The 23,494-nt window shown below is 31.6% G+C and overlaps 1 protein-coding gene across 7 annotated transcripts in view; it reads left to right on the top strand.

The window, feature by feature from the left end:
* The window catches only part of LOC130664844 (semaphorin-2A), a 453,448-nt gene that overhangs the window by 395,854 nt on the left and 34,100 nt on the right, over positions 1–23,494 (top strand). For all 7 annotated transcript variants that reach the window (XM_057465339.1, XM_057465102.1, XM_057465488.1 and 4 more), the window contains 2 exons: positions 4,741–4,828; positions 13,787–13,838. In XM_057465339.1, the coding sequence (XP_057321322.1) occupies positions 4,741–4,828; positions 13,787–13,838 (140 nt within the window). The remainder of the gene's footprint in view (positions 1–4,740; positions 4,829–13,786; positions 13,839–23,494) is intronic.

Here is a 23,494-nt window from a genome sequence, read left to right as displayed (position 1 = left end):
AGTAATTGAATTTTCAACCAAGCAAAGTTACAATAGTTAAGTGTAAAATAGAATGGGAAATAAGAATAATAAAAGTTGAAGTAATTAGTAAGATTAATATCGAGGTAGACGAGATGAGAGTCTGCCAAGATTCATTGTTTGACATATTTTGTCTTCTATTTTACGATCTCTTGTCTCATTCAATCTAAATATTAGTCCCCTTTTTATTCTCTTTGGGTTTTTGAATTAAGTCATCGTCTATTTCGATTTCTACGATTCTTCATTCCAGTTTATTATTATTGATCTTCTTATCATCGGCTGATACCTGGGTCGAAAAAATGAACCTGAAATTAAAGCTGCAAAGAAGCTTATTCTAGTATCTTTAGGCTGCGTTTGTTTCCGTTTCCGCACTATAGAGGTACAAGTCAGGTTCCGATTTTCGACTAGGGAAACTGCTATGCTAAGCATAGAATTGGTAACTTACTATACTATTTCTATACGTTACCACTTCTGTGCTTAACACAGCAGTAAAGTCATCAACCAACAAATTATAATATCACCAGCATGCATGTATCGAAACATATTTCATCGTTATCTTCTGTCGAATAGTACGATTTAGATTGTAAATTCTACTTTCGTATTTTCATACGTATACTCTATATACTGCTTTGACCGAAAAAATTCTATGTTCTAAAATTCACAAAGCAATTGTTAAGACTTATTGCGTATATTTATAAGCACACTGTAAACATAAAGAGAAAAAATTGAAGAAAAAAACAAGAATCGATACTTTTTCTCGCAGTGTCCTAATCTGTGCCATCTACTTTGCCTTTGCAGACTGCTCTTAAGACTTTTATCGAGCTTACCATCTCTCTAGATTTGCATGCTTCTTCTTTTTTACTTGAGCAGCATAATTCGTTTCAATTGACTATCTCCTGAAAGAGCTAAAAAGTTTTTTTCCCCATGGTACAATTGATTTTATTTCACACTGCCTTTATTTATTTATCTTATTCTTTCTTAATTTATTATCGTATTTGTCTAGATTATTAAGTCCGCGCATAATTAACACTGTCGTATTTAATTTCACCGGAATATTGTTTGAAATAATGGATCAGTTTATTTTTTAAACAATTGAACATAAATTGTTGTAAAAAGTTTTGTAAAAACAAAATACTTAACCAGTGAGTAGACTACAATTGGCAATATTGCTAAGAGATCGGATTTTACGGAAGTGTATTCTCATGTTCGATGAGGATCAGTGACCAATTGGGAGTTTGAAATGTGTTCGTCGAAGAACATTTGCTAGGGGGCGCAAATACTGGAAAAGCATTAAGAGTGAGTGAGATTGTTTTGTACGTAGGAGTTTTTGAAGCAGCTCACCCTTGACTCTGTACTTGGTGAGAGACCGACACCGCACGTGAAACTATACGCGACCATTGGACCTAGTCGGATAAATGGTATCTATCTCGTGGCACAGCGGTTTTTTCCCACGACTATTTTACCCACGGCACGACTCAAAAGTGATACTGAACAGTTACTAGAGGTTTTACTCCACTTCTACGACTATATGGCTAGACTTGAACACTATTGAGTGTTTTAGTTTTTCTTTTAAGTTTTTTTTTGCTATAGTTTTTATACTGTTCAATCATATTGAACTATAATGAACTTTATCTGTCTCGAACTCACATTTGTAACGGTTGTATTCTTCATTGCGAACTAATGCTAAAGGTCTGAAAGCTTTTGTGGTTCGATGCTTTAAAGTTTAAACCCTGCCTCAAAGCATCGTCCAGTGGGAACTTAAACGTTCAACCACATCTGTTGTGTAACTTAATTTTTTAATCCTTTTGAAGTATGTATAACCAATCTTAATTGTAGATTCTGAATACGGGAGCTACCAATTGATTTTTTTCAGTCGTGTTTTGATCTATTATTCCTTTCGTGATTTTTTAAAAAAGATTTAATTGAAAATCTTGTCTCTACACAAAATAAATAGACACCACTGATACGTATCGGAGCGGATTTGTTCTTTAAATAAAAATTCGAAATTAATTGCATATTTTTTTTTTTCCTGAAAAATTTTTTTCATTTAACTGCGACAAGGCCAAGGGTACATATTAAAAGATTAAAGGATTAAAATAATAATAACGTTGGAAATTGGATACGGCCTTGGTGGGGCCTTCATAATCTTTGCGGACCATATGCCGACGTGAACTGGAACGAAGCCAGCCGAGTGTGTGTAGATACAGAATCCAAAAGAGTACATGAGAGTAGTTCTGAAGAATCAGTCAGAGTGAGAAAGAAGAGAGGTAGTGAGAGAAAGAGCGTAAAAAAATATCGTGCAACTTAATCTGGGATCGCGAAAGGGGAAAAAATGAATTTATTCAATTGGTAATACAGTCAGACAGTGGGTTGTAAAAATACTACGCATTTCGAATCGACAACTATATAAAGCACGTGATAGAGAACTTCTATATCTCGCTCTATCTTTTTTGCATACTTTTTACCTCTAGCTCAAACTCTTATCGAACGACAAAAAAAGATATGAAAAAAAAAATATTTGGATAACGATTCATTCGATAAGCCCATTCTCGAAAGCATATATACGATCCGTTGAGATTCAATCACAATGTATTTCACGAATTATCAGCTCGTCAAACATCCTGGCGATGGGGAAAAATGAAGATAGAAGGGTGTTTCTATTTTTACACTTTTTTTTGTTTATTTACTTTTTTTTTCATCTGTATATCGTGACACATCAACAGATTTATATCTTGGGATCATAAATGCTCAACCAAACAAACTGACAGCCAGGGGATTCTTAAACGTCAACGATTGAATGATGTAATAAAAATAAGCAATGAGAATAAAAAATTACCTATTATTGGATTAAAAAGACTTGAATCTGAAAAATTTAACACTATTCATCGTACTTCCATCCTATGGTACCAAAAATAAAATGAAATAATTCATAGGTCAACTTACAAACGTATTAACTGAGCTTATGTGTCACAAATTCACATCAAAAAATATATATATAATAATATATCAGCGCATTTCATAACAATTAACGTATTTTCATTATGGAAATGTAATTTCCTGGATACTAGTTTTGCTACAAAATTTTTCTCTTTTAGTCTTGAATACCTATGGATTTTTTTTATATATGTATATATAGATTTAAGATATTGTAAAACAGTCTATTTAAACAAAAAGAGGTAACAAGACACCACGAAGATTACGATTCAATCTGTTGAGCACTTATCGTTTTATCTTACAATATCCACCATCTATTTTTCTCTCTCTCTCTCTCTCTCTCGTACTCGTTTCCCATTTTTTTCCTACAATTTTCTATACATCCAAGCGAAATCCGATGATAACTCCCACTTTCATCGTGGAAATCCTGACTCTCCTTTATCTTTTGTGTACACGCACAGGATTTAGTCTCATATCGAATTTCGAAAATAAATCTGTGCAGATTTTCAATACTTTTTTTTGGCAGCCTTTGAATAAAAAACTTCCGAAAAACGGCATCATTAAAAAATAAATTGAATAGTTCAATTAAGGCAGAAATTAGTTCATTAAAAGAAAAAAAAAAAACAAAGGAATGATTGGTAATTAAAATACCATTAAAAATAAATACTGAATAATTAAATTACCCAGGATTTTATTTGTGTATTTTACCGGTTACGTTATTTAATTTAATTGAATTGCCGTCAAAAGACTTCACTAGCAGACATGTTATTTTAAAGGAGTACATAATGAGAGATAGGAGCGAAAGGAAATTCACAAGTGGCAATGAGATAAAGAGAAGAGAAAGATAAAAAAGATAAAGAAGAACAGGAGGGTAAAGTTGAGAATGAAAGAGTGAGGTGGGGGTGAAGGGGTCGGTATACGGTTAGTTTTATATTATAGACCCCTTTCACTTGGCGTCGGGCCCTTCTGATATCGTATAATATATAGCATTGTTCGCGCTCTCTTAGCACGAAGTGGAACGAGTATATTTATAAGGGGTGACTTTCTTTCATATGTTAAGCAGATCAGTGTCGCGAACTGGAGGGTTTGCCGCGTTGTAGTACATTGCGCCCTGTATACTCTATATGCTTATGACTTGTATAGTTTTTTTCCCGTCGGGACTGACTTTGTATATACCCGCAGCATTAAACTTTCACGTAAATGATTTTTTACCAGTGAATTTCATGCTTCGTACTCTATGATAACCAAGGACTGTTAGCCATGCATTCAAGATCTATAGAAAAAAAAGTAGAGACACAAATTTTATTTCTTAAATCTTAATAACAGTCGTCTTATTTAATATTCCAGGCAGAAAATTTGAAGCCAATAAACAATATCATTTTTTTCTTGGCCAAAAAGCCGCCACCAAAAGGCCCAGACCGAAAACTCGGAAATTTTCTTTTCTACATTGAGTTGCTTGAAATTTTTCTAAGTTCGATAGTTTTATTTAAAAAAAAACGCCATAGCCAAAACTAGGCCGAGTCAAGTTACCGGTCTGATTATTGAGAATAGGGAAATTTCGGTGTGTTGTCAATCAACTTTCGGGTTTTCCAAATGAAATTTTACGGTCTTGATGTAATTTCGGCCAAATTCAGGCTTCTTTGATTAAAATTGTGTGATTTCGGTATGATCTAGTTTTTTCGGCCAAGTATTATTTTCCAAGATTTCACAAGATTGACTCCTTATTCTATTAAATTATTTCGTTGATAAAAAAATCGATTATTAAAATTTGTTTTTCATTTGTTACAGAACATGTCCGGGAATTCAGCTGTGGAATGCTGTACTACAGAACACTTTACCTGGATAGTAAAAGAGATACTCTTTACGTCGGAGCTATGTAAGTATTCAACAATATTTCTTTCATCAAACATTTTCGTTATTTTGTTTTTCGATTTTTTTCATTTCTTAGATTTGATTCACTAAAAAGATTGAAAATTTTCTTAACTCCCGTTTAAAGTATATAAATATGAATGTTACAACGATCACAATATTTTATAGTCATACTGATATCTAAAGATTCTCTACTACTTTCACAAACATTTTTGCTCCAAAAATTTAATCTGTGTTACATTCATTGCAAAACGATAACTACAACATTTTTATAACTTTTAATAGTTTCAAAAATTACTACTATGTATAGAAGTTCACCAAGTTTATTGTTTTAAATTTTTGTTTTGCTTTTTTCACGCAGTGGGCTCAAAAATCTTTTCAATACGTATTCAAAAGTTCAAAAAAAAACTTATCATGTTTTATTCAAATAAAGACATTTTATTTTCTTAAAAACTTCTTTAATTTCCCCAACATGAAATGCCGCAGAGAAGTTAAATAGCGTGATTATTAATCACTATTAAATTATAGCTCAAGTTTAATTAGCTAAAGATCGTTTGTAACATCTCAATACAGAAATCGACTTTAAAAATATATAAATTGCAGTATAATTGAGAAACGATCATGCGGAATTTTCTGCTTTCCTATAAAATACAAAAAATGTTGATAAAAGAAACCCACTTCCTTAAACCATTACAAACTTCAGGATATTAATTTTTTTCTCATATTACCAAACATCCTGTTCATGTTTTTTGACTATCAGTATATTACGTTGGGTCAGACAAACAAAAAGTAGTAACCATTAGTTGAATCGAGTGTTCGGTACCCAAAACCCATCGTTCGTCAAATTAACCATCCGAACTTTACCAATAAATCTTGTGTCTTTCCGCCGTGACTTTTGGCTCTCACACGCTTGTGAATAACAAACTTTTGCGAATTACTTTTTCTTTAAGTCTCTTTGGTTTTATATATACCACTATCGTAAAAGTCTTTGTCGTTAGTTTATTCACATTATTCACTATTTGGAGAATATCCCGAAGGAGATTACCAATTGAGAATTCCAATGACAAATGAGTAAAGTCTCAAGTATTGAAATTTTTTTTGTTTGTTACTGCCCAGATTTCTTATATATTCCATTTCTCTTTTGCATCCACAATTCTTCAATCATGTTACGAACGATATGAATAATTCGGCCACCCTGATTTCTCATCGTTTCTTTTCATACTGTAGATCCTCAATGTTATTGGAGCTCAAGGGGCTGCGTATTATCACTGGGGTTGAGAATGAAAAAAGTAGAGATCATTGGCTAGTTTTATATTGGGGTATATATATACATATATATGTATATACATAACAGTCTCTTAGAAGTTGTAGTATATTGAAATTTTCTTTCTTTGTCGTTACATCATTACTTGACGACGGAGTATTATTTCTTGGTTCAGTACAGCCTAAACCCCCTCTTTTATTTTATATATATATATATATATATATAATCGCCCATTCGCCTCATCGTGTTCCCTAGTCATATCGGCTTTGTATTGTAGGTTCTCCCTTCTTAATTCGGTAAATGCCAACAAAATGCTACATAGTGTTAATAATAGGCCAAAAGAAAGGGTATGAGGCAAAGAAAATTTGATGACGTGGTAGATACTCGAGACTAGTCGGAGGCAGACAAAAGAAAACGAGAAAAGTAGTGAAACAACCTCTCATTTCTATCTATATATTTAGCTTCATCGAAGAGCCGAACTCCGATTACGTTTTTCCTTAGAGGATAGTCCAGGTCGATTAAAAGTTTCGAAAAGACGCGCATTAGTTGGCTTGAGGGAGTCTGTACGAAAAACTTCGGCACAAAGAAAAGTGAAAAGAAAAAAGAGTAAAATTAAATGAAGGTCAGTTCAACCGTGATCAGAATCACGCCGAATTGATTATTTTAATTTTAGGGAAAATAATTATTAACAATTTAATCAACATAGACAATTTACTTGACATAAAATATTTATCTATTCGATTGAACCGTAATCTAAAATGGTTTCTCATAAAAAAAATTTCATGCTTTTTTTTTGCTAAATTTAAAAGTAATATTCATAAAATATGTAATTAGCTCGTATTCTTTGATATAATTCTAACAATGAGTTTTCCTCTTAATGAGCCACTTCAGTCTTCGACTTTTTTAATTGACTTAATAAATGTACAGAAATTCAGAAAAATAATACAAAATATGATCATAGTAATTTTCGCTATATATTTATTTTAATTTTCATCAGGTGGCTGACATAGTCCGGTTTTCTTATGACACTTTTGCATTTCTAACGACAATGATTTCTCCGGGTATATAAAATTAATAAAAAATATATCAGCAGTAGTTTTTGGTAAATTTCTGAGACATCAAACTATTGTCTTTGTTCTTATAATGTTTCTTGTATACAATTTTGCTGTATTATGTCTTAGTTCGTCGAGTAGGTTCTGAAAGTACACTGTTAAAAATAATTTGAAAATTACAATACAAAAGGAATTGAATTTTCATAACTAGATATTTGAATTGTATTTTCAATGAAAAAAGCTTTAAATTTAATATACGTAATTTAATAATCAAGCTGGTATTCAAAATTAAGAAAAAAAATATGAATTTTAATCAACGTACTTAAAATTTATACTTGATTTTTAAATTTTCAAAGCAAGTATTGAAAATTCTAAAACAGATATTGAATTTTAAAAATTCTATTTGAAATTTCATAATACTTATTTGAAAATTCAAAAAGAAGTATTTGAAAATTCAAAAAGAAGTATTTGAAAATCCAAAATGTTAATTTGAAAATTCAAAAACGTGTATTTTAAATTCTATATGAAATTAGTAATGAAATTTCAAGCAAAAATGTATGTGTTTATTGCGTTATATACAATCTTTGAAAATTCAAACAATTTTTTTTACAGTGTACTATAAGAGCAAAGTTCATATGTATGTATGTCGTACGTCTGTATATAAGATACGTTCGTTTGGAAAAACTGGTTACTTATAATTGAAATTTTCACATCAACGGAAAACTCTTTATTTCTATGGATTCTTGCTCAAATAACTTTTTAATAGAAAAATCTAGCTTATTTCTAAAAAGGGCATGGAAGCTGATGAAATAAGTTTCAATTTAGTTCTTTTACTTTTTATTTTACCGTAACTTTTACCGATTTTATTGGTGTCCAAAACTATTTTTGTAGGAAATCTACTATTCCGGCTGTCAGACATTTTCAATTTTTAAAAAATTTATTGGATTGATATAAAAAAACTTCAATTTACTATTCTCATTTTGAATATTCACAAAATAATTTAAAGCGCAAAGCTTTGATTTTTTCATTGATGTAAAATGTCAATTTTTTAATCTTTTTTGATGGGTAAGATAATATTTTATTTAAAAGTTGTGGGAATTTTAAATTATACAGCTATTATCGTGATGGTCACGGCAATTTTCAATGAATAATTTTCTCTGTATAATTTAACTAAGCTCATTGATTTCACACACTGATATTTTCATTGTTTCATTTTGAATTTATATCGAATGTCTGATGATCATTTTCTAAATATAATTTTGAATTTAAAAATTACTTAAGTATTGTCATATTTTTAAATGATTATACTTCTATTTCTGACAGAAGTAAAGTTTTAAGACAAGTTTGTTTTTTGGTTCCCTACCGTTTCATCCGCAGACGTTAAATCCGTAGGGGAGGGTGGGGCAGAGCGGCCCCCCTAAGCCAATTATTATTTTTTGTGGCTTTCAACCATAAGATCACTTTACTTTTGTCCTAATTTGAACAAATTTATGGACATTTTGCCAAAATTCTGAAAAAAATTTTTTTTTTTGTGGGGCAGAGCGGCCCCCTTCAAAGTGATAAAAAATTTTTTTTTTCGTTTTTTTTTTTTTTTTAAATTGTTTTCATCATTAAGAATGTATTTCTTTCTCTTGACAACTATTTTTGGTTTTATATTACTCGAAAAAAATTTTTTAAAGCGTAAAAAATCGTTCACTCTCGATTACCTTAATTACTAATTGTTATTTAATAAAAAAAAAAATCAATTCTATAATTTTACTTTATTTCAAAAATTTATCAACTAAAAAAAAAAATTTAATTTTTATAAATTTTTAGTGACCAAATTTGCCTCTTACATAAAGAAACGGCCGAAAAATATGAAAAAATAATTTTTTCGGAAGTTTCGGCTGGTCCATTTTGCCCCAGGTGTTATGCGTAGGGCTAGATATGTGGAATTATAATAATTTTTTTTTAATTTGACGATAAAAATATGAAAAAATCACTTTTTCAAAATTTTGGGCTTGTCCATTTTGCCCCAAATGTCATACGCAGGGGTAAAAATGCGCAAACATATCGGATTTATAGTAATTAGTCGAAAAAAAAAAAATTTTTTTTTTGGTCAAAATTTCAGGGGGCCGCTCTGCCCCACCCTCCCCTATATACCTGAAGATCGTAACGTTTTTCGCCCTACGAAAAAAATATTTGGAAAGTAAAAAATCTACTCGATTACGAGATTTCTAAAATGTTTTGCACGTAGATGCTAATATGTCAGCCGAAAATCTTAAGCCCTTAACTTCGAAACTACCCCTTAAGCAGTCAAATTTCATCATTTTTTTTCATTTTCGTTGTTCGAAAACGTTTCGATCTTCAGGTACATAAATCCGCGACTTTGTAAATCAGTAACGCGCCCTTTTTTTAAATGATTTTGTATGTGTGTGTGTGTGTGTGTGTGTGTGTGTGTGTGTGTGTGTGTGTGTGTGTGTGTGTGTGTGTGTGTGTGTGTGTGTGTGTGTGTGTGTGTGTGTGTGTGTGTGTGTGTGTGTGTGTGTGTGTGTGTGTGTGTGTGTGTGTGTGCGTGTGTGTGTGTGTGTGTGTGTGTGTGTGTGTGTGTGTGTGTGTGTGTGTGTGTGTGTGTGTGTGTATAATTACAACGGTATGTTAACACACCCACGCTTGCAATGGTACTAAAAAAATTAAATGAGTAAATAAAGTAAATAAATTATTATAAAGTCGCGGATTTAATGTCCGCGGGCAAACATTCGTTTTTTATATTATAATTTTTTGGACAGCTCTTGGAATAAAAGAAAATGTCGGTATAAGAAACATGAAAGTAGTTCTAGTAAAATAAAAAAAAAAGTTTCTTAAATTTTAAAAGTTTATGGATAAAACTTTATAGAAACATAGAAAAAAAGCAATAAAAAGCAACAGGATTCGAATAATGATAAATTGCATTTTCCTTCATCCGAAGAGATGAGCATTTCCGTTTTAACGTTTGCTGTTTCTGGCTAGGTTCCACGTGCGAGTTTAGTTTCTCCACAGTATCTATTACCCTCTGGCTATCGAATTCCGATAAGACCGACGATGGTAGAGCGCGGTCCGAACGGACGTTACGTTCCTTCTAATGATTTCAAACGTTTACGGTTATCTTGCGTTTTTATTTTAGATAAATCAACGTTTTCCCATTTCTTCAATTCACTTACTCTTATATATTTTCAATTTAACGAAGGCTAAATGTAAATAATTGTCCTGCAGAGTAGTGAGAACGAGGAGCAAAGTAATTTTACCATGAGAAAAGGTAGAATCTTTTGCTAGTCGTGTTTACTTTCACCATCACTTGGACAATTCTCATTTATATGCTGTCTATACTACAGCGTTAAATCGATAACCTAGAATAGTATGGTAGTGGGACCCTATACCGTTCTTCTCGTTAATTAGAAATGTGATGCTTTTGATAATGAGTATTCGAGACTACGTCCCGCCCGCGGCAGTTTGCTAACGATTAACAATACGCTAATTGAACTATCCCCTCCATGATATCCCTTTTTCTCAATTATCAATAGAATTCTTTGAAATAGAAAATAAAGCGTATTCAACATTTTACCCTCTGAGTTAATCGAATTATTTTTATTTTATTAACGATACTTTTTTTTCTTCACTCAAAAAAAATTTCAGCTATCGGAGGTATCTAAAATATTGATAGTTATCATTACAAAATGTATGATTAGATTACACGGTAAGAAATACATCGCGTTCAACACCATGCTGGTATGGTCTCATTTACTATACTGTATAGAACTGGAGCTATTGTATTGCTCACACGTATGCATAGCAGGCGCGGCGAAACAGCATGGCCTGAGAGCCATACTACAATGCCGAGGGCACAATGCTACTAGTTTTTCCCGCCATAATTTCTGGCGTGTCAATCAATGTAAACTATCGTATTACCACCAAAACTATATAGATGTCGTTAGACAAGGTTTATCTGTCAGAAGCAATGTGGATACGGCAATACAGTATGGGCTCGACGGCCATACTGACATTGCGGCGTCCGCGACAACTATGGCCAATGTTACTATTCCCGCAATGGTCGAATCATCTATGCATATAATTTTACAACCTATAAAAATCTTCGATACCATACAGTATGGCGCCTACGCCAATACTGGCATAGTGATATCCGTTAAATATTTCTTATCGTGTAGAAACACTAGATTGTTGCATTAACGATTTTCAGATTCATATTATAGTATATTACACACCCAGGGAGGAAAGTAAGAAACTCCGACCCGTGTGTGTAATCGCCTACCCGAGCCGAAGGTGAGTGTTTCCCCATAAGAGAAAAGAACGACTTTCTTCCCTCTAAACAGGTCAGGAATTTAAACCTTCGGCGCAGGTATGATGAAAAATACTGCTCATTCATTCATATTATCATCAGGTTATACTTCCCATATGAAATTACTTTTATAAAAAACTTTTTTTTCCAATTTTGAAAAAATTAATCAGCTTTTTTGCTGTTACCACGTTTTCTATTATTTTTTCGAGAACGAGATACATGCAAATGAAATTCCACATAGCGATAAATCGAGACAGTAGAAACGCATCTTGGCAGAGTGAGAAATCATTTCTCGACATTTTTGTCTAGTGAGTAGATGCAAATTTCATGGAAAGATGAGCTGCAGCCGAGACAATTTTTCTTGAGAATCACATACATCTATCACTTTTCTTGTGGCTGACTGAATTTATTCCAGCTTCTTAGGCATTTCCCTATGGTTTTCAGTGGTAACGAGAAAATGAATTGAGGAAAGAATAAAATCAGTCTGGAATTTCACAATGTCATCTTATGACACGTTAACGTTATACCTTTTCTGAGTTAATGTTTAATGAAATAATCGATTCAATTTATAATTAAAGTTATTGTCTGTATGGACAAAAACAATAATTAGAAGACGAAAAATTGCACACATATACATGTGTCATATTATTTGTATAAAGTAGAATTGTAAAAAAAAAGTTTTATTTGAATTTTTTTTTGTTTCTTTAAAATTTTTATATTTTCCTGTGGAAACTATGTTGTCAGCTGCTAGAAGCACATTACGAATTCGTTAAAAAAGTTTTATATTCAATTTATTTTCAATTCAAATTTTTCTGTTCGTGTCAATTGAAGATTTTCTCCAAGTGGTTTGAGCTTTTTGGACAAAAAAAATGTAATTCACTTGAATATTTCTCGAAAATCGAAAATATACCACGTAAAAATGGTGGAATAATATAAAGAATTTGTAATTCATGACTACAAACGTGATAATAAATTATACATGACCCCAAGGATTTTTCGTGATAAAGTTGTTTTATTTTTTTTTTTACCCAAGTAATTATTTATAATTCCAGAAGCGAAGTTGGAAAGAAGTATAGGATTGAGGAATTCTTCTGAGCGATCTCGACACCTAACCGTATTCCTCTCTCTTTCATTTTCTATCTCTCTCTCGCCCCTCGATCTTTACCTTCTACCCAAATTGAAATCGATGCTCCACCCCGCGGCTGGTTCGACCAACTTTTTGTCCGTAAAATTGGTTCCGTGCCTTGGTTCTCGCGTTCTTACTATTTTATTTTTTTATTTTATTTTATTTTTTACTTTTATCCTTTACCGCTTTCTCTGTTAGCTCGTTCGTACGAATACTCCTAGCACGTACACCGTAAAAGTTTCCTCGAGTTTGAAAGTATAGCTAAAAGTTTTGGTGAATTCGAAGAGTCGGATTTGTTTTTCTAACGGCTAGGTATTTACTTTTTCACAACGTCCTACTATGGATGAATAGAGTAATGTTGGTACTGTGGTCGTTCTTTAGTTATGTAGGTGGCAGCACTGCTTCTTTCTGCGCGTCATTCTTACCGTTTCTTTTTCTTCTTCTTTCGCATCTCACTGGTTTTTTATTGAAAGTCGATGACGAATGGCTATTGGAATAAAGTTATACGCCGTTAAAGCTAATGTACCGTAACACTTTCTGATCAAAACTGGGTAAATTATATGTGCACATATATATGTATATATATATATATCAATCGCATATTTGGTGAATTTAACTTTTTGCTTCAATTTACGATACAGGCATTGAAATAAATGAATATATTTTATTGAATACTCGAGTGTAATATTAAATTTTGAAATTAGTTAATAATTTAGGCATTGGATTTTTCCACACGTTTATAAGCTAAAGCTATTTTTAGATACTTTGTCAATTACCTTAAAAATAATGAATTATAATTTGAAACTCAGAGCAAGCTATGAAATATCTTTAGTTTTTCCTTCTAGAAAAAAAAATTGATAAGTTTGAGAGGTTAAAAAAAAGCAAGCACTCCTTATTCTCCATCACTGTCTTGTCTTTAATGTATATGATATTTTTAGCATAGCTAGAGGCTATTTCCTTAAGCTTATAGAAATCCTAAAACTTTCGCAAGTATTTGTGCCGTAAGGAATCGGCTTAGTACAAAGTACAAGTCATATGTAACTAGTATTAGTAAAAACAAAAAATTATATGAAAATTTGAATGATGTTATCTAATATTTTAAGTCATAAAGTGGAATATCAAGCTCTCATCCACTTGTCATTTCACTTCTAGTCTAATCCTCAAGCTTTAATAAAATTTCTCACCATGTTTTTATACTTTTTTGCTTTCAGGGATAAAGTCTTCAAGCTCAATCTAAGCAACATCAGCCACTCCAACTGTGAAGTAAGTATCACATGTAGTAACATCAAACACAAGATAATAATTTTTTTACGGCTTTGTGCTCTCCGTGTCCTCGTACTTTCATCATATATACATATATATTTTTATCTTGAGCTTCAGAGTGATAAAACCACATAGAAAATGATTCGATATCAATCATTGTGATGTCCCCCCATAAAATACCATACTTGATATTTTTTTTGATGACGTAAATAAATATTTTACGTGTTAAGAATCACTAATTACTGTTTTGCCACAACAGCCAAAACAAATTTGTATTATTTTGTGAAATGGATTAAATTTTATTGTATTCACACTAAAATCTCTGAAGCTTCGAAATATGAAAGAGAGATTGTCGCATATTGACAAGATCTGTGATCGTAAATCCCAGAACAAATGAGTGAAGAGCTTTCTCTATAAAACTGTCAATCATCTGAGACCGCCCTTCGATGCCTTGACAGCTGACACGTCTCTGGCGCTAAGCGATCTATTGTCGACACACTTACCCCCCTCCCCTTTTAGTGAATCTACAACCCTCTGCCAATCATTGAAAAAGACACTCGATTGTTATGATTTCTGTCCAATACATAAATTTAGTAATCTCTAAATATCGTATTTTATCCTACCAATGAATAATTTAGTTGCCACTGTTATTCATTTTCAGCAGAAAATGAGAATTTGTCGAATAAAATTATCTGTTCGTTATAACGTAGAATAACTCATATTTTTCGGTATTCATTTTTGTCTTTGCCTCTTTTTTTCTTTCACTTATTTTTGCATTATTATCTTCCCTTTTTTATGTCCACCAAGAATTTCGATCGACGAGATTGAATCGGAATTGCTTTAGTTCCGGGATGAAGAAGAGAGGGTGTTACTGGCTTGGCTGACCAATTCAACAACTGGCCTGATCACTAGAGACGTAAAATTGCTTTTTAACTCTCTTCCAACTTGGCATCACTGTATTCTTAAAAAAAACTTTAGCTTAAGAAATAATAATAATAATAATAATAATAATAATAAAACAAAAAAAGTCAAATTTTTGAATAAAATAGGGCCATTTTTTATTAAAGATATATATGCATCGATTAAGGGTCGTGGTTCGTCACACTGGCGGTTTTATAGATTGATAGGGTAGTAAAGAGACTCAATGTATCCGCAATATGTGATACTAACAGATGCGCTTATGCTCTGCACCTGTGAAGGGTGCACGTAAATAAGCGTGTAAAAAAGTCATAATTTTATAGGGGTTTTCTTTAAAGCCTACAATATATATATCGTATTACAATTTGCGATAAAAAATATTAAACTTCTAAGCAATTTAGCATGCCAACTTTTTTCACTGATTAACTGTTTTTATAATTTTTATAAATAACAATAGTGTCTGAATTTTTTGGATTCCAAAAATACAGCTTTTAATGCAGGTAGTGCAAAAAAATACAAATATATACAGAGGGGTACAAACATCGAAATGGACTGTGTGGCACGCGATCCAAATTCCCCGGGGCTATTCCAAGGGATACACAAAAAATTGACTCTGTGGGCACTCACAGCAGACGAGGGATAGTAACGATTTGAAAATGCAATTATTCGAGCGCGTCGACGCGTTTCGGATTTCACAGACGTGTATATCGGCGACCCTCTTTGTTTTTCCGTGACAGAGAAACGGAGATTCGACAGATGCGCAAACTATGAAGTACTATATTTACTAATTTCCTCAAGTTGTTGTCATCTTTTTATTTTGCACATGCTTGAAGCACAGAAATAATAATCATGTGCAGTAAGTTCAAGAAAATTTAAGAAGTACTCAAAAAAGCAATCAATATAGTCATAATTATTAATATTGTTCTATCTTATTATAATACATAATTAATCAAATTTACCAAGTGACTTATAAAGTCTTGTATAACTTCTGGTGACAGTATCATTTTTCTTTTCATTAACTTCAGATGATTAATCATGGATCCTTATTTAAATATCATTATTCTCATTTTAATGGATGGACAAACAATGTCATAGCGTCGATCAAAAACACTCATAACAACGTTAGTTGCGAGTGGGGAAAAGACACTCCATCATAAATCATAAGACATGAAAACTTTTTCTTTGAATCACATTATGTTCAGCTATATGCCATAAAAGTATTTTCACCCCTGAACATTAGCTACATACATGTTCGTCGATATTATTTTATTATCCTCTTGTGACATAAGCCTATAAATGAAATCTAGGACATACACGATGTTATTCGATCATCATTTTACTTCTCAGTCCACTTATCATTTCGATTTTGCAATTGATCATTAAAACTATCTTTTATTTTGCTAATACACGGAAAGAAATTTTCGTTAAAAATCACCCTTAAATTCACTGTAATCGTGGGACATGATGCAGCGTTTTTATCATTACCATTTTCAAATTAAAAATTACGGAAAAATTTATTTATTTTGAGGTTATTCATAAAATTGATCGAAAACCAAATAAAATTTACAGTAGACTACGGTAAAATTTATTGAAAAAAAGTTAAAAATTATCTCACTTATCGACAAATGATTAGGTCGTGCCATTCGTCCCACGATTACAGTGAATTTAACGGTAATTTTTGAAGAAAATTTCTTTCCGTGTAGTGATTGCTAATATTTTTATGATTACTGTTGGCATGATGTGCCTGAGATCAGAACGTTTTTTGCGCAACGAAAATGAAAAAAATTATGAAATTCTACTGCTTAAGGGTGACTTGAAGGATAATTGGAGAAGGCTGCATACTTTTATCACGGATAAATAGATCACCGATACGAACCTACGAGATAATTATTTTTGGCCAAAAGTTATGAATAATTTGAATTTATCAAATTATTCGAAAATTCGATTCGATTTTTGAATCGAGTTGTGATATTCCACTCGATTCGATTCGCACACTTCTAATATATATATTATACATACTATTTGATATGAAATATTATTTTGATCGACAAATAGGAGACGTAAAATGAGAGAAGGTATAGAATGAAGAGAAGCAACATGGGTAGAGGGCCCGATCAAATTTCGAAATTTGCATAAATACATATTGTCAAACGGACACAAGGATAAAATATGCAAAGTATATATATATATATATATATATATATATATATATATATATATATATATATATATATATATACAACTCAAAAGGTACTATGCGAACATTTGTACAGTTGTCTTGCTTTCAGAAAATTCAATAATAGATATACTCGTGCGTGAAGTTGTAATTCGTTGTTATGTTCTGTTGAATAAAAAGAAGTAAGAGAAGAAATGGAGGATCGATTCAATTACTCGGTTGTTGTATGTTATAACCCCTAACATTTCATGAGTCTTAAAGCAATGAAAAGCAACGCCCCTTCTCACTCGCAACAATATTCTATGCTAATGTCGACCGGGTAACAATCTTGCCAAAAAAGGGGGACAATAATGTAAGAGAGTCCCGACGAAATTTTCGAGCCCTTAAATAACTAGCAGTACACGCATGCTGAACATAACGTCAATAAATTTTTTGAATTGAATATTACAATAAAATATATAGTGCTAGTGATTATAGAAATTCATTGCTCTTTGGCAAATATTTATAAATAGACTTCTACTGTTGACATGCATAGAAGAAGAAGTTAAATCCGAACTTCATCAGTCAGATAAATTTTGAATTTGAATTTAGTATTCAGTGAACTTTAGCACAACAAATTTATCCAAAATCAATATGAAACATCTATTTGCTTATCTTCAAATATTTACTTCGTTTGACGTATTAACAAAAAATGAATCAAATATTTGCTAATAAATATGTGCAGAAATCAAATGATAAATAGTCATATATCTCAAGCATGTGAATAAGTAATTTTGAAAAATGTATTTGTTATTCATAGTTGATAGATGTATATAGTATACATTATTGAGCTTAAAAAAGTAATGGTAAAAGCAGAGGTCACTATACACACACACACACACACACACTCGCATACATGCACACACACGTAAAGATATATGTAATACAGGAATAAACCGATATCGATAAACTATATAGAAGCCAATAAAACAAAAATTTACTGCAGAAAAAATTTATTTCTTTTTGGAGCTCAGGGTGGAATACCATAGGCTATATATGTATTTGGCTATGTAGGATTCATTTTTTGCCACAAGGAATATTACCTATCTGCCCTAGAGCATAGTAAAGTATTAAGAGTACTCGTAAGATTTACACGGTTGTGAAATCGTGTATAATATATATTTATATGCACCCACCAGTTATGGATGAAACGAGAGTGTATATCCTTTACTTGATACTCTTGACGTATATAATACGTTACTTATACCGGGACATGTATATTGAGATCGATTTGACATGTTTATGCATCCTCTATATATCTTTAGAAAATATTTGACCTTATGAATACTACTACTACATAACTTCTTATTTTGTTAGCGTACATGGTAAATATTTTTGACATTTTCAATAAAATATTGTTGGAAATATGTATTTATATACATACATATATTTTAAATAAAATTATTTATATTTAAATATATAGATTTTTTTTTTTTTTTTTCATATGATTTGTATTCATGAACACGTGTTTTTCATAAATTTAACTTGTTTTTTTATTTCTTGACATTTAAAAATAAATGAAGTTGAACCTAGTAGGTAGACAAGTGCAAGTTGTAACATGAAATTTATTACCACAATGAATTTGTAATAAAGCTCTTGGAAAAATGTTAGTTTGATGAGTTTTTTGAGACACACGTTTTCCACAAAACTGGCATATATATGAATTATATACACTTAGAGTAGTTATAGTCAAAAATATAAACTGGTAGTCATATTCTCTCTACGTATATATATACTATTTTTACCCTCGAATTCACGTAGTGACAGGGGAGGGGTGTATTCATTTTTCTAGAGAGTTCTAGTAACTTTTTTTTGTTATTCCACTTTTTTCGTAATCTACTTTACCTGAGCAATTGTTTGATCACTCAAAATCCGTTATCCGTTTCAAAAACTCGATCTGATTTTAGTCTAACTAGACTGCATTTGGACTAGTCGACCTGTTTTTGAATTTTTATAAAAATTTTAAGCTGTTTTTGGTCGTCTTTAAACTCGAAAAAGTCTGATTTTGAACTCGAGGCGACCAAAACCAGACTAAAAATGATCAAAAACGAGACTGTAAATTGTCTAAATAAAAAATAGTACAGGCAAAAATCGATTAAATTGTACATGTTAAATACAAATCAAAAGTAGAATTCAATAAAAATAAATGAAAATTTCTATGTACCTAAAGAACGGAGCGTTTTTCGTGCAATGAAAATGAACAATTTATGGAATTTGACTGCTTAAGGGGATTCACTACCGGACCTCTTTCTCATACTCAGAAAAATAAACGGGACTGTCTTTGTTGCACTCGCAGAGTAAACGAGAATTTTAAAACAATTTTTCTCGGAGACGAATTAGAATTTTGGAAAATACGAAATTTCTAGCTCTTTGTTGAGGTTTCAAAAAACGCTAAAGACTTTCTATTTTAGATTTCCAGCGTTTTTCCGTGAATGAAATTGAATTGAAAACCGGTTAGCGTCACCCCTTAAGGGGTAGTTAGGAGTGACCTGCAATTTTTGGCTGACATACTAACGCGTGTGTGAAACATTTCAAAAATTTAGATCCAATAGATTCGTTAAAAATCCCAGCGCTAAATAAAAATACTCCTTTTTTTGGATTTTATAATATTGACATAGTATAGGTGGCGCAGAACAAACAATCACGCGGGTTTTTTCAAATATTGTTGAATATCATCATACAGAAAAACTTGGATATATTTTACGTGTTCATGGTACATGCAGGCAAGGGTTTTAAATTATTTATTTTTCACAATCCGTATATTTTTTTAAAAATATGTACATATATAGTTCTTCTATACTTGTACTCTACTCACGCGCTGGTTTCAACGGTTGCCGGAAGTTTTTCAACGAATGAGTATCTTCTGACGTAAACGAGTAATGCCGGATAGTTGGTAGCATCAGTTATTGAGTTGCACTACTCACTAGAATACTAATAAAATTGATTTCTTGTTTTCCGTTATTCATAAAAATAAAAAAAAAAGTTATTAGCATTTGATTAATTAACACAATAATAAAATATGAGTACATAAATCATATTTGGATTAATATTCTTACAAGCTTTCAAGATGAGAAGCCTTTAAATCTTGAAAGTTCTCTTCAAGAACAGCGTCTAAGAAAGTTTAATTCTCTTTAATGATTTACCCGGATAAATTAAAATTTAATACAGTAATTAAAGCTGTTTCGCTTGACGAAGAAAAAAAAATAAAAGTTAACTCGGGCTTTGAATTTTTTAACAGTTAATTTCGCCATTTAATTTTCCAACTTCAACTCTCGAGTGAAAAATTTTACTTTATTTATATTTCAACATTATTATTTATTTTTTAAAATTAAATCAATTAATTTTAATTTATAATTATAAAATATTCATTAAAATAAATTACTCTTGCTGTTTAGTAGAAAATTAATATACTTTCGCGAAATAAAAACCATTAAAATAATTTATTATATCCATGGGACTTATTTTATAGTATTTACACAAATAACTTCTATAAATCCAAGTGTTGCTCGTAAAAACTTAATGCAATGCAGGTCTTGGCAAGTAGTGTCGATAAATTAGTATCCTTTTTTTCTTTTTACCGAAAAAAGTCTCTCAACCGTTCATGATTTCTAATCAGTGGCAACATTTTCTTCATTTGTTTTTTATTTTTCTATGCTTTTGTTCCTTCGTTAATGCTTAAAAAGAGGAGACTCAGTAGTTTCATTTCTTGTCCAATTAAATAAAGTCTAGTAACTCTGTAAATTCGTCGAAAACTCAGTCTAAAGGTCTTCTATCTTTCCTGTGCTCTCAAGAGCAAACGAGTTGTCTTTTGGCGCAGTACAACCCTTTCTAAAAGTCTTGACGTTTTCAGCAAACTTTCTCAGCTATATTTTTAACTTTTTTGTTTGTTCCTTCTTATTCAAACTTCCATATCCCTAAAAATTCCTTAATATTAATAATGTCTTGTATTTCTTTTTTTTTTTTTTTTTTGTTTATAAATGTTTCATGTAATTGTAGGGCTATTAACTTGTGCAAATGATGAGAACAGTAAACACAAGAATTTAAACAGTTAAGAGAAAGTGTCTTTGCTAATTGAAAACTGAAACTGTCCTATTACTTCCACTCGACTCTGAAGTACTTTGTATTAGTCTTTTATTTATTTTTTTTTCTTGTTCCTCAAAAGTCCGCATAGGTATATAATACCTTCACCAAGATATTCTCTGGAGATACTCCTGCACTATAGTTTGAATCAGAGCGACAGAGTAAAGAAAGGAATAAGTCTTAAACTTAGTTCGTTTGCTTGTCTTAGCACCTACTCTATGGATGCTTTGCAGCTTAACTTTTTAATTACCACCTACTCTGACTCGTGTTTATCGTGACATTATTTCCATCCCTTGACAGTAAAGAGCCTCTCTTACCCCCTCGAACTTTTAGCGCGTTAACGAGTCTCTAATCTTTAAATTTTCTTACAATATGAGATAAACGAGGTAAATTTTTTTAATTTGTATATATTTCGTTTATTTGTACTCAAAATATGTTTTTATCAATTTTCTATGGAAAAGTTGATTTCTGGAAAAATAAAAAAAATTTGTCGGATACAGATTTGAATCCTATCAAGTGAATATTAAACATTGAGTTGGTTGGGACCTTTGATAAAAAAGTTAAAAAAAAATATTCGTTGAGGATAATTAAAAAAGTTTTTCAGTCACCAGCAATGAATTTTGTTAGCTTTATTATATTTCAGCAATAAATTCAACATTTTTATGGATTTATAATGTTTTTGGCTTCAGTAAGTACTTTTTTAATTATTCAGCGCTATATTTAATACACAACATTTTATAGCAGCGTAAAATATGCTTTTTTAGTACGAAAATTTTACCACAAAGTGCAGTGCATATACTGGGAAAAAAATAATTTACATCTAAAATTTTGGTAGATCTCTGAAGGTCGCTAATAATTTCGGCGGATCGTCAATGATTTCAAACTTATGGTAATCTCTTAAGATTTTTTATGATTTCGAATCTTCGATCACTTTAGACCTGTGGTGATCGCGATCCTAGCTCAGATCACAGCCTCAATCGAATTTTGTTTTCTCAGTAGCCTGTGTCCCAATTTTCTATAGATTTTCAAATTCAAAATGTCAAATTTTGTGGGCTGAAATGTTTTTAACAAATTTCTCAATTCTGATCTTCAAATAATAAATTCTCGGTACATAACTATATTTAAATGATGATTATTAATACAGTAAATTGTCTGACAAGGGATGAAACAAGACGATTTCAGATTAGGGTGAGGGCTGACATCACACGCAGTCTGAAATCGTGTTTTATCCTGAGTCACACAATATATTTTTCATAATTACCTGCATCGGAACTTGAAGATTCAGTGTCAGCCAGTCAGAAACAAGTTAATTTCAAGCCGATGATGCGGAGAACTGTCAGAGAATGAGAAATATGTGACTTACAGTCACTTATTAAATAGTAAATAATACAAAAATATAATTTTCACTCATTTTTTAGTAATTTTATTTGGTTAATTAAACGTGTCACTTAAAAAATAAAATAAGTAAACTGAAGTGACAAGTAAACAAATGAGAGTAATAAGGCTGCAAATGAACATTAAATAAAACTGACACCGGGCAGAAACAATTGTGTTTCTTCCCTTGGGAAGAAACACGCATATTTCTGCCCGCTGTATGAAGGTATTTTTGAATTACGAATTCGCTAGCAGTTGTTTGCGGCATCGGCTTGAAATTAGCTTGTTTCGACAGGCTGTAGAGACTGAAACTTCAAGTTTCGATGCTGATATCATGAGAAAGTCATTTCTTGAATCAATAATATTTATTTTGTTAAAAATATTTTTTTCTTCTCAGCGTACTGTGAAGGAGAAAATTATATGCATTAACCGACTTTTTCTTGGTATCGATAAATCGTGTTGAAGAATAAAAAAAAAAGTACCGTAAACCGATGTAATCGTTTTAGTAGAACAGTTTTGCACGTTTAGTAGCATCTAGTGTAGTAAAACGATAGGTAAATGGCATGACCATGCAACTTTATACACGAGAGAGTTTTTTTTATTATTTTTTTTTATGTTTTATACCCATTCCACTCATTATTATTGTTACTTGTGTCACAAGTAAACGTTAAAAAAAAATTTAACACTTTACTGTGTGGTTAAATTGGAGTATAACATGTCCAGATGGATATAGAAAAAATATATTGGTGAAGGATTCGATGTTTGTTATCGATCATGTTGGAACATAAAAAATTTTGGTTGTCGATGAATCGAACGAATCGAGAGATGTGTTGATGAGCAGAGTGTGTGGTCTAGCCTGTGTGCTCTAGGGATTGATTGACGTTGACACTGATTTTACTGACTCTCTTGTATGTACATGCACTAACTCATTCCACCCTATATGTGGCGCAATGTCCCTAGTGTAAGAAGTAAATCACAGAAAAATTGAAATCCAGGATATCGAATTGAAATCAATATTGAATGCAGATTGAATTTGGTCTGCTGGTGGTGGATAAAAGGGTGAGGAGTG

This window comes from Microplitis mediator, chromosome 1, assembly GCF_029852145.1.
Source record: "Microplitis mediator isolate UGA2020A chromosome 1, iyMicMedi2.1, whole genome shotgun sequence".
Classification (NCBI taxonomy): domain Eukaryota; kingdom Metazoa; phylum Arthropoda; class Insecta; order Hymenoptera; family Braconidae; genus Microplitis; species Microplitis mediator.
This window is presented reverse-complemented; position numbering and strand designations above follow the sequence as displayed.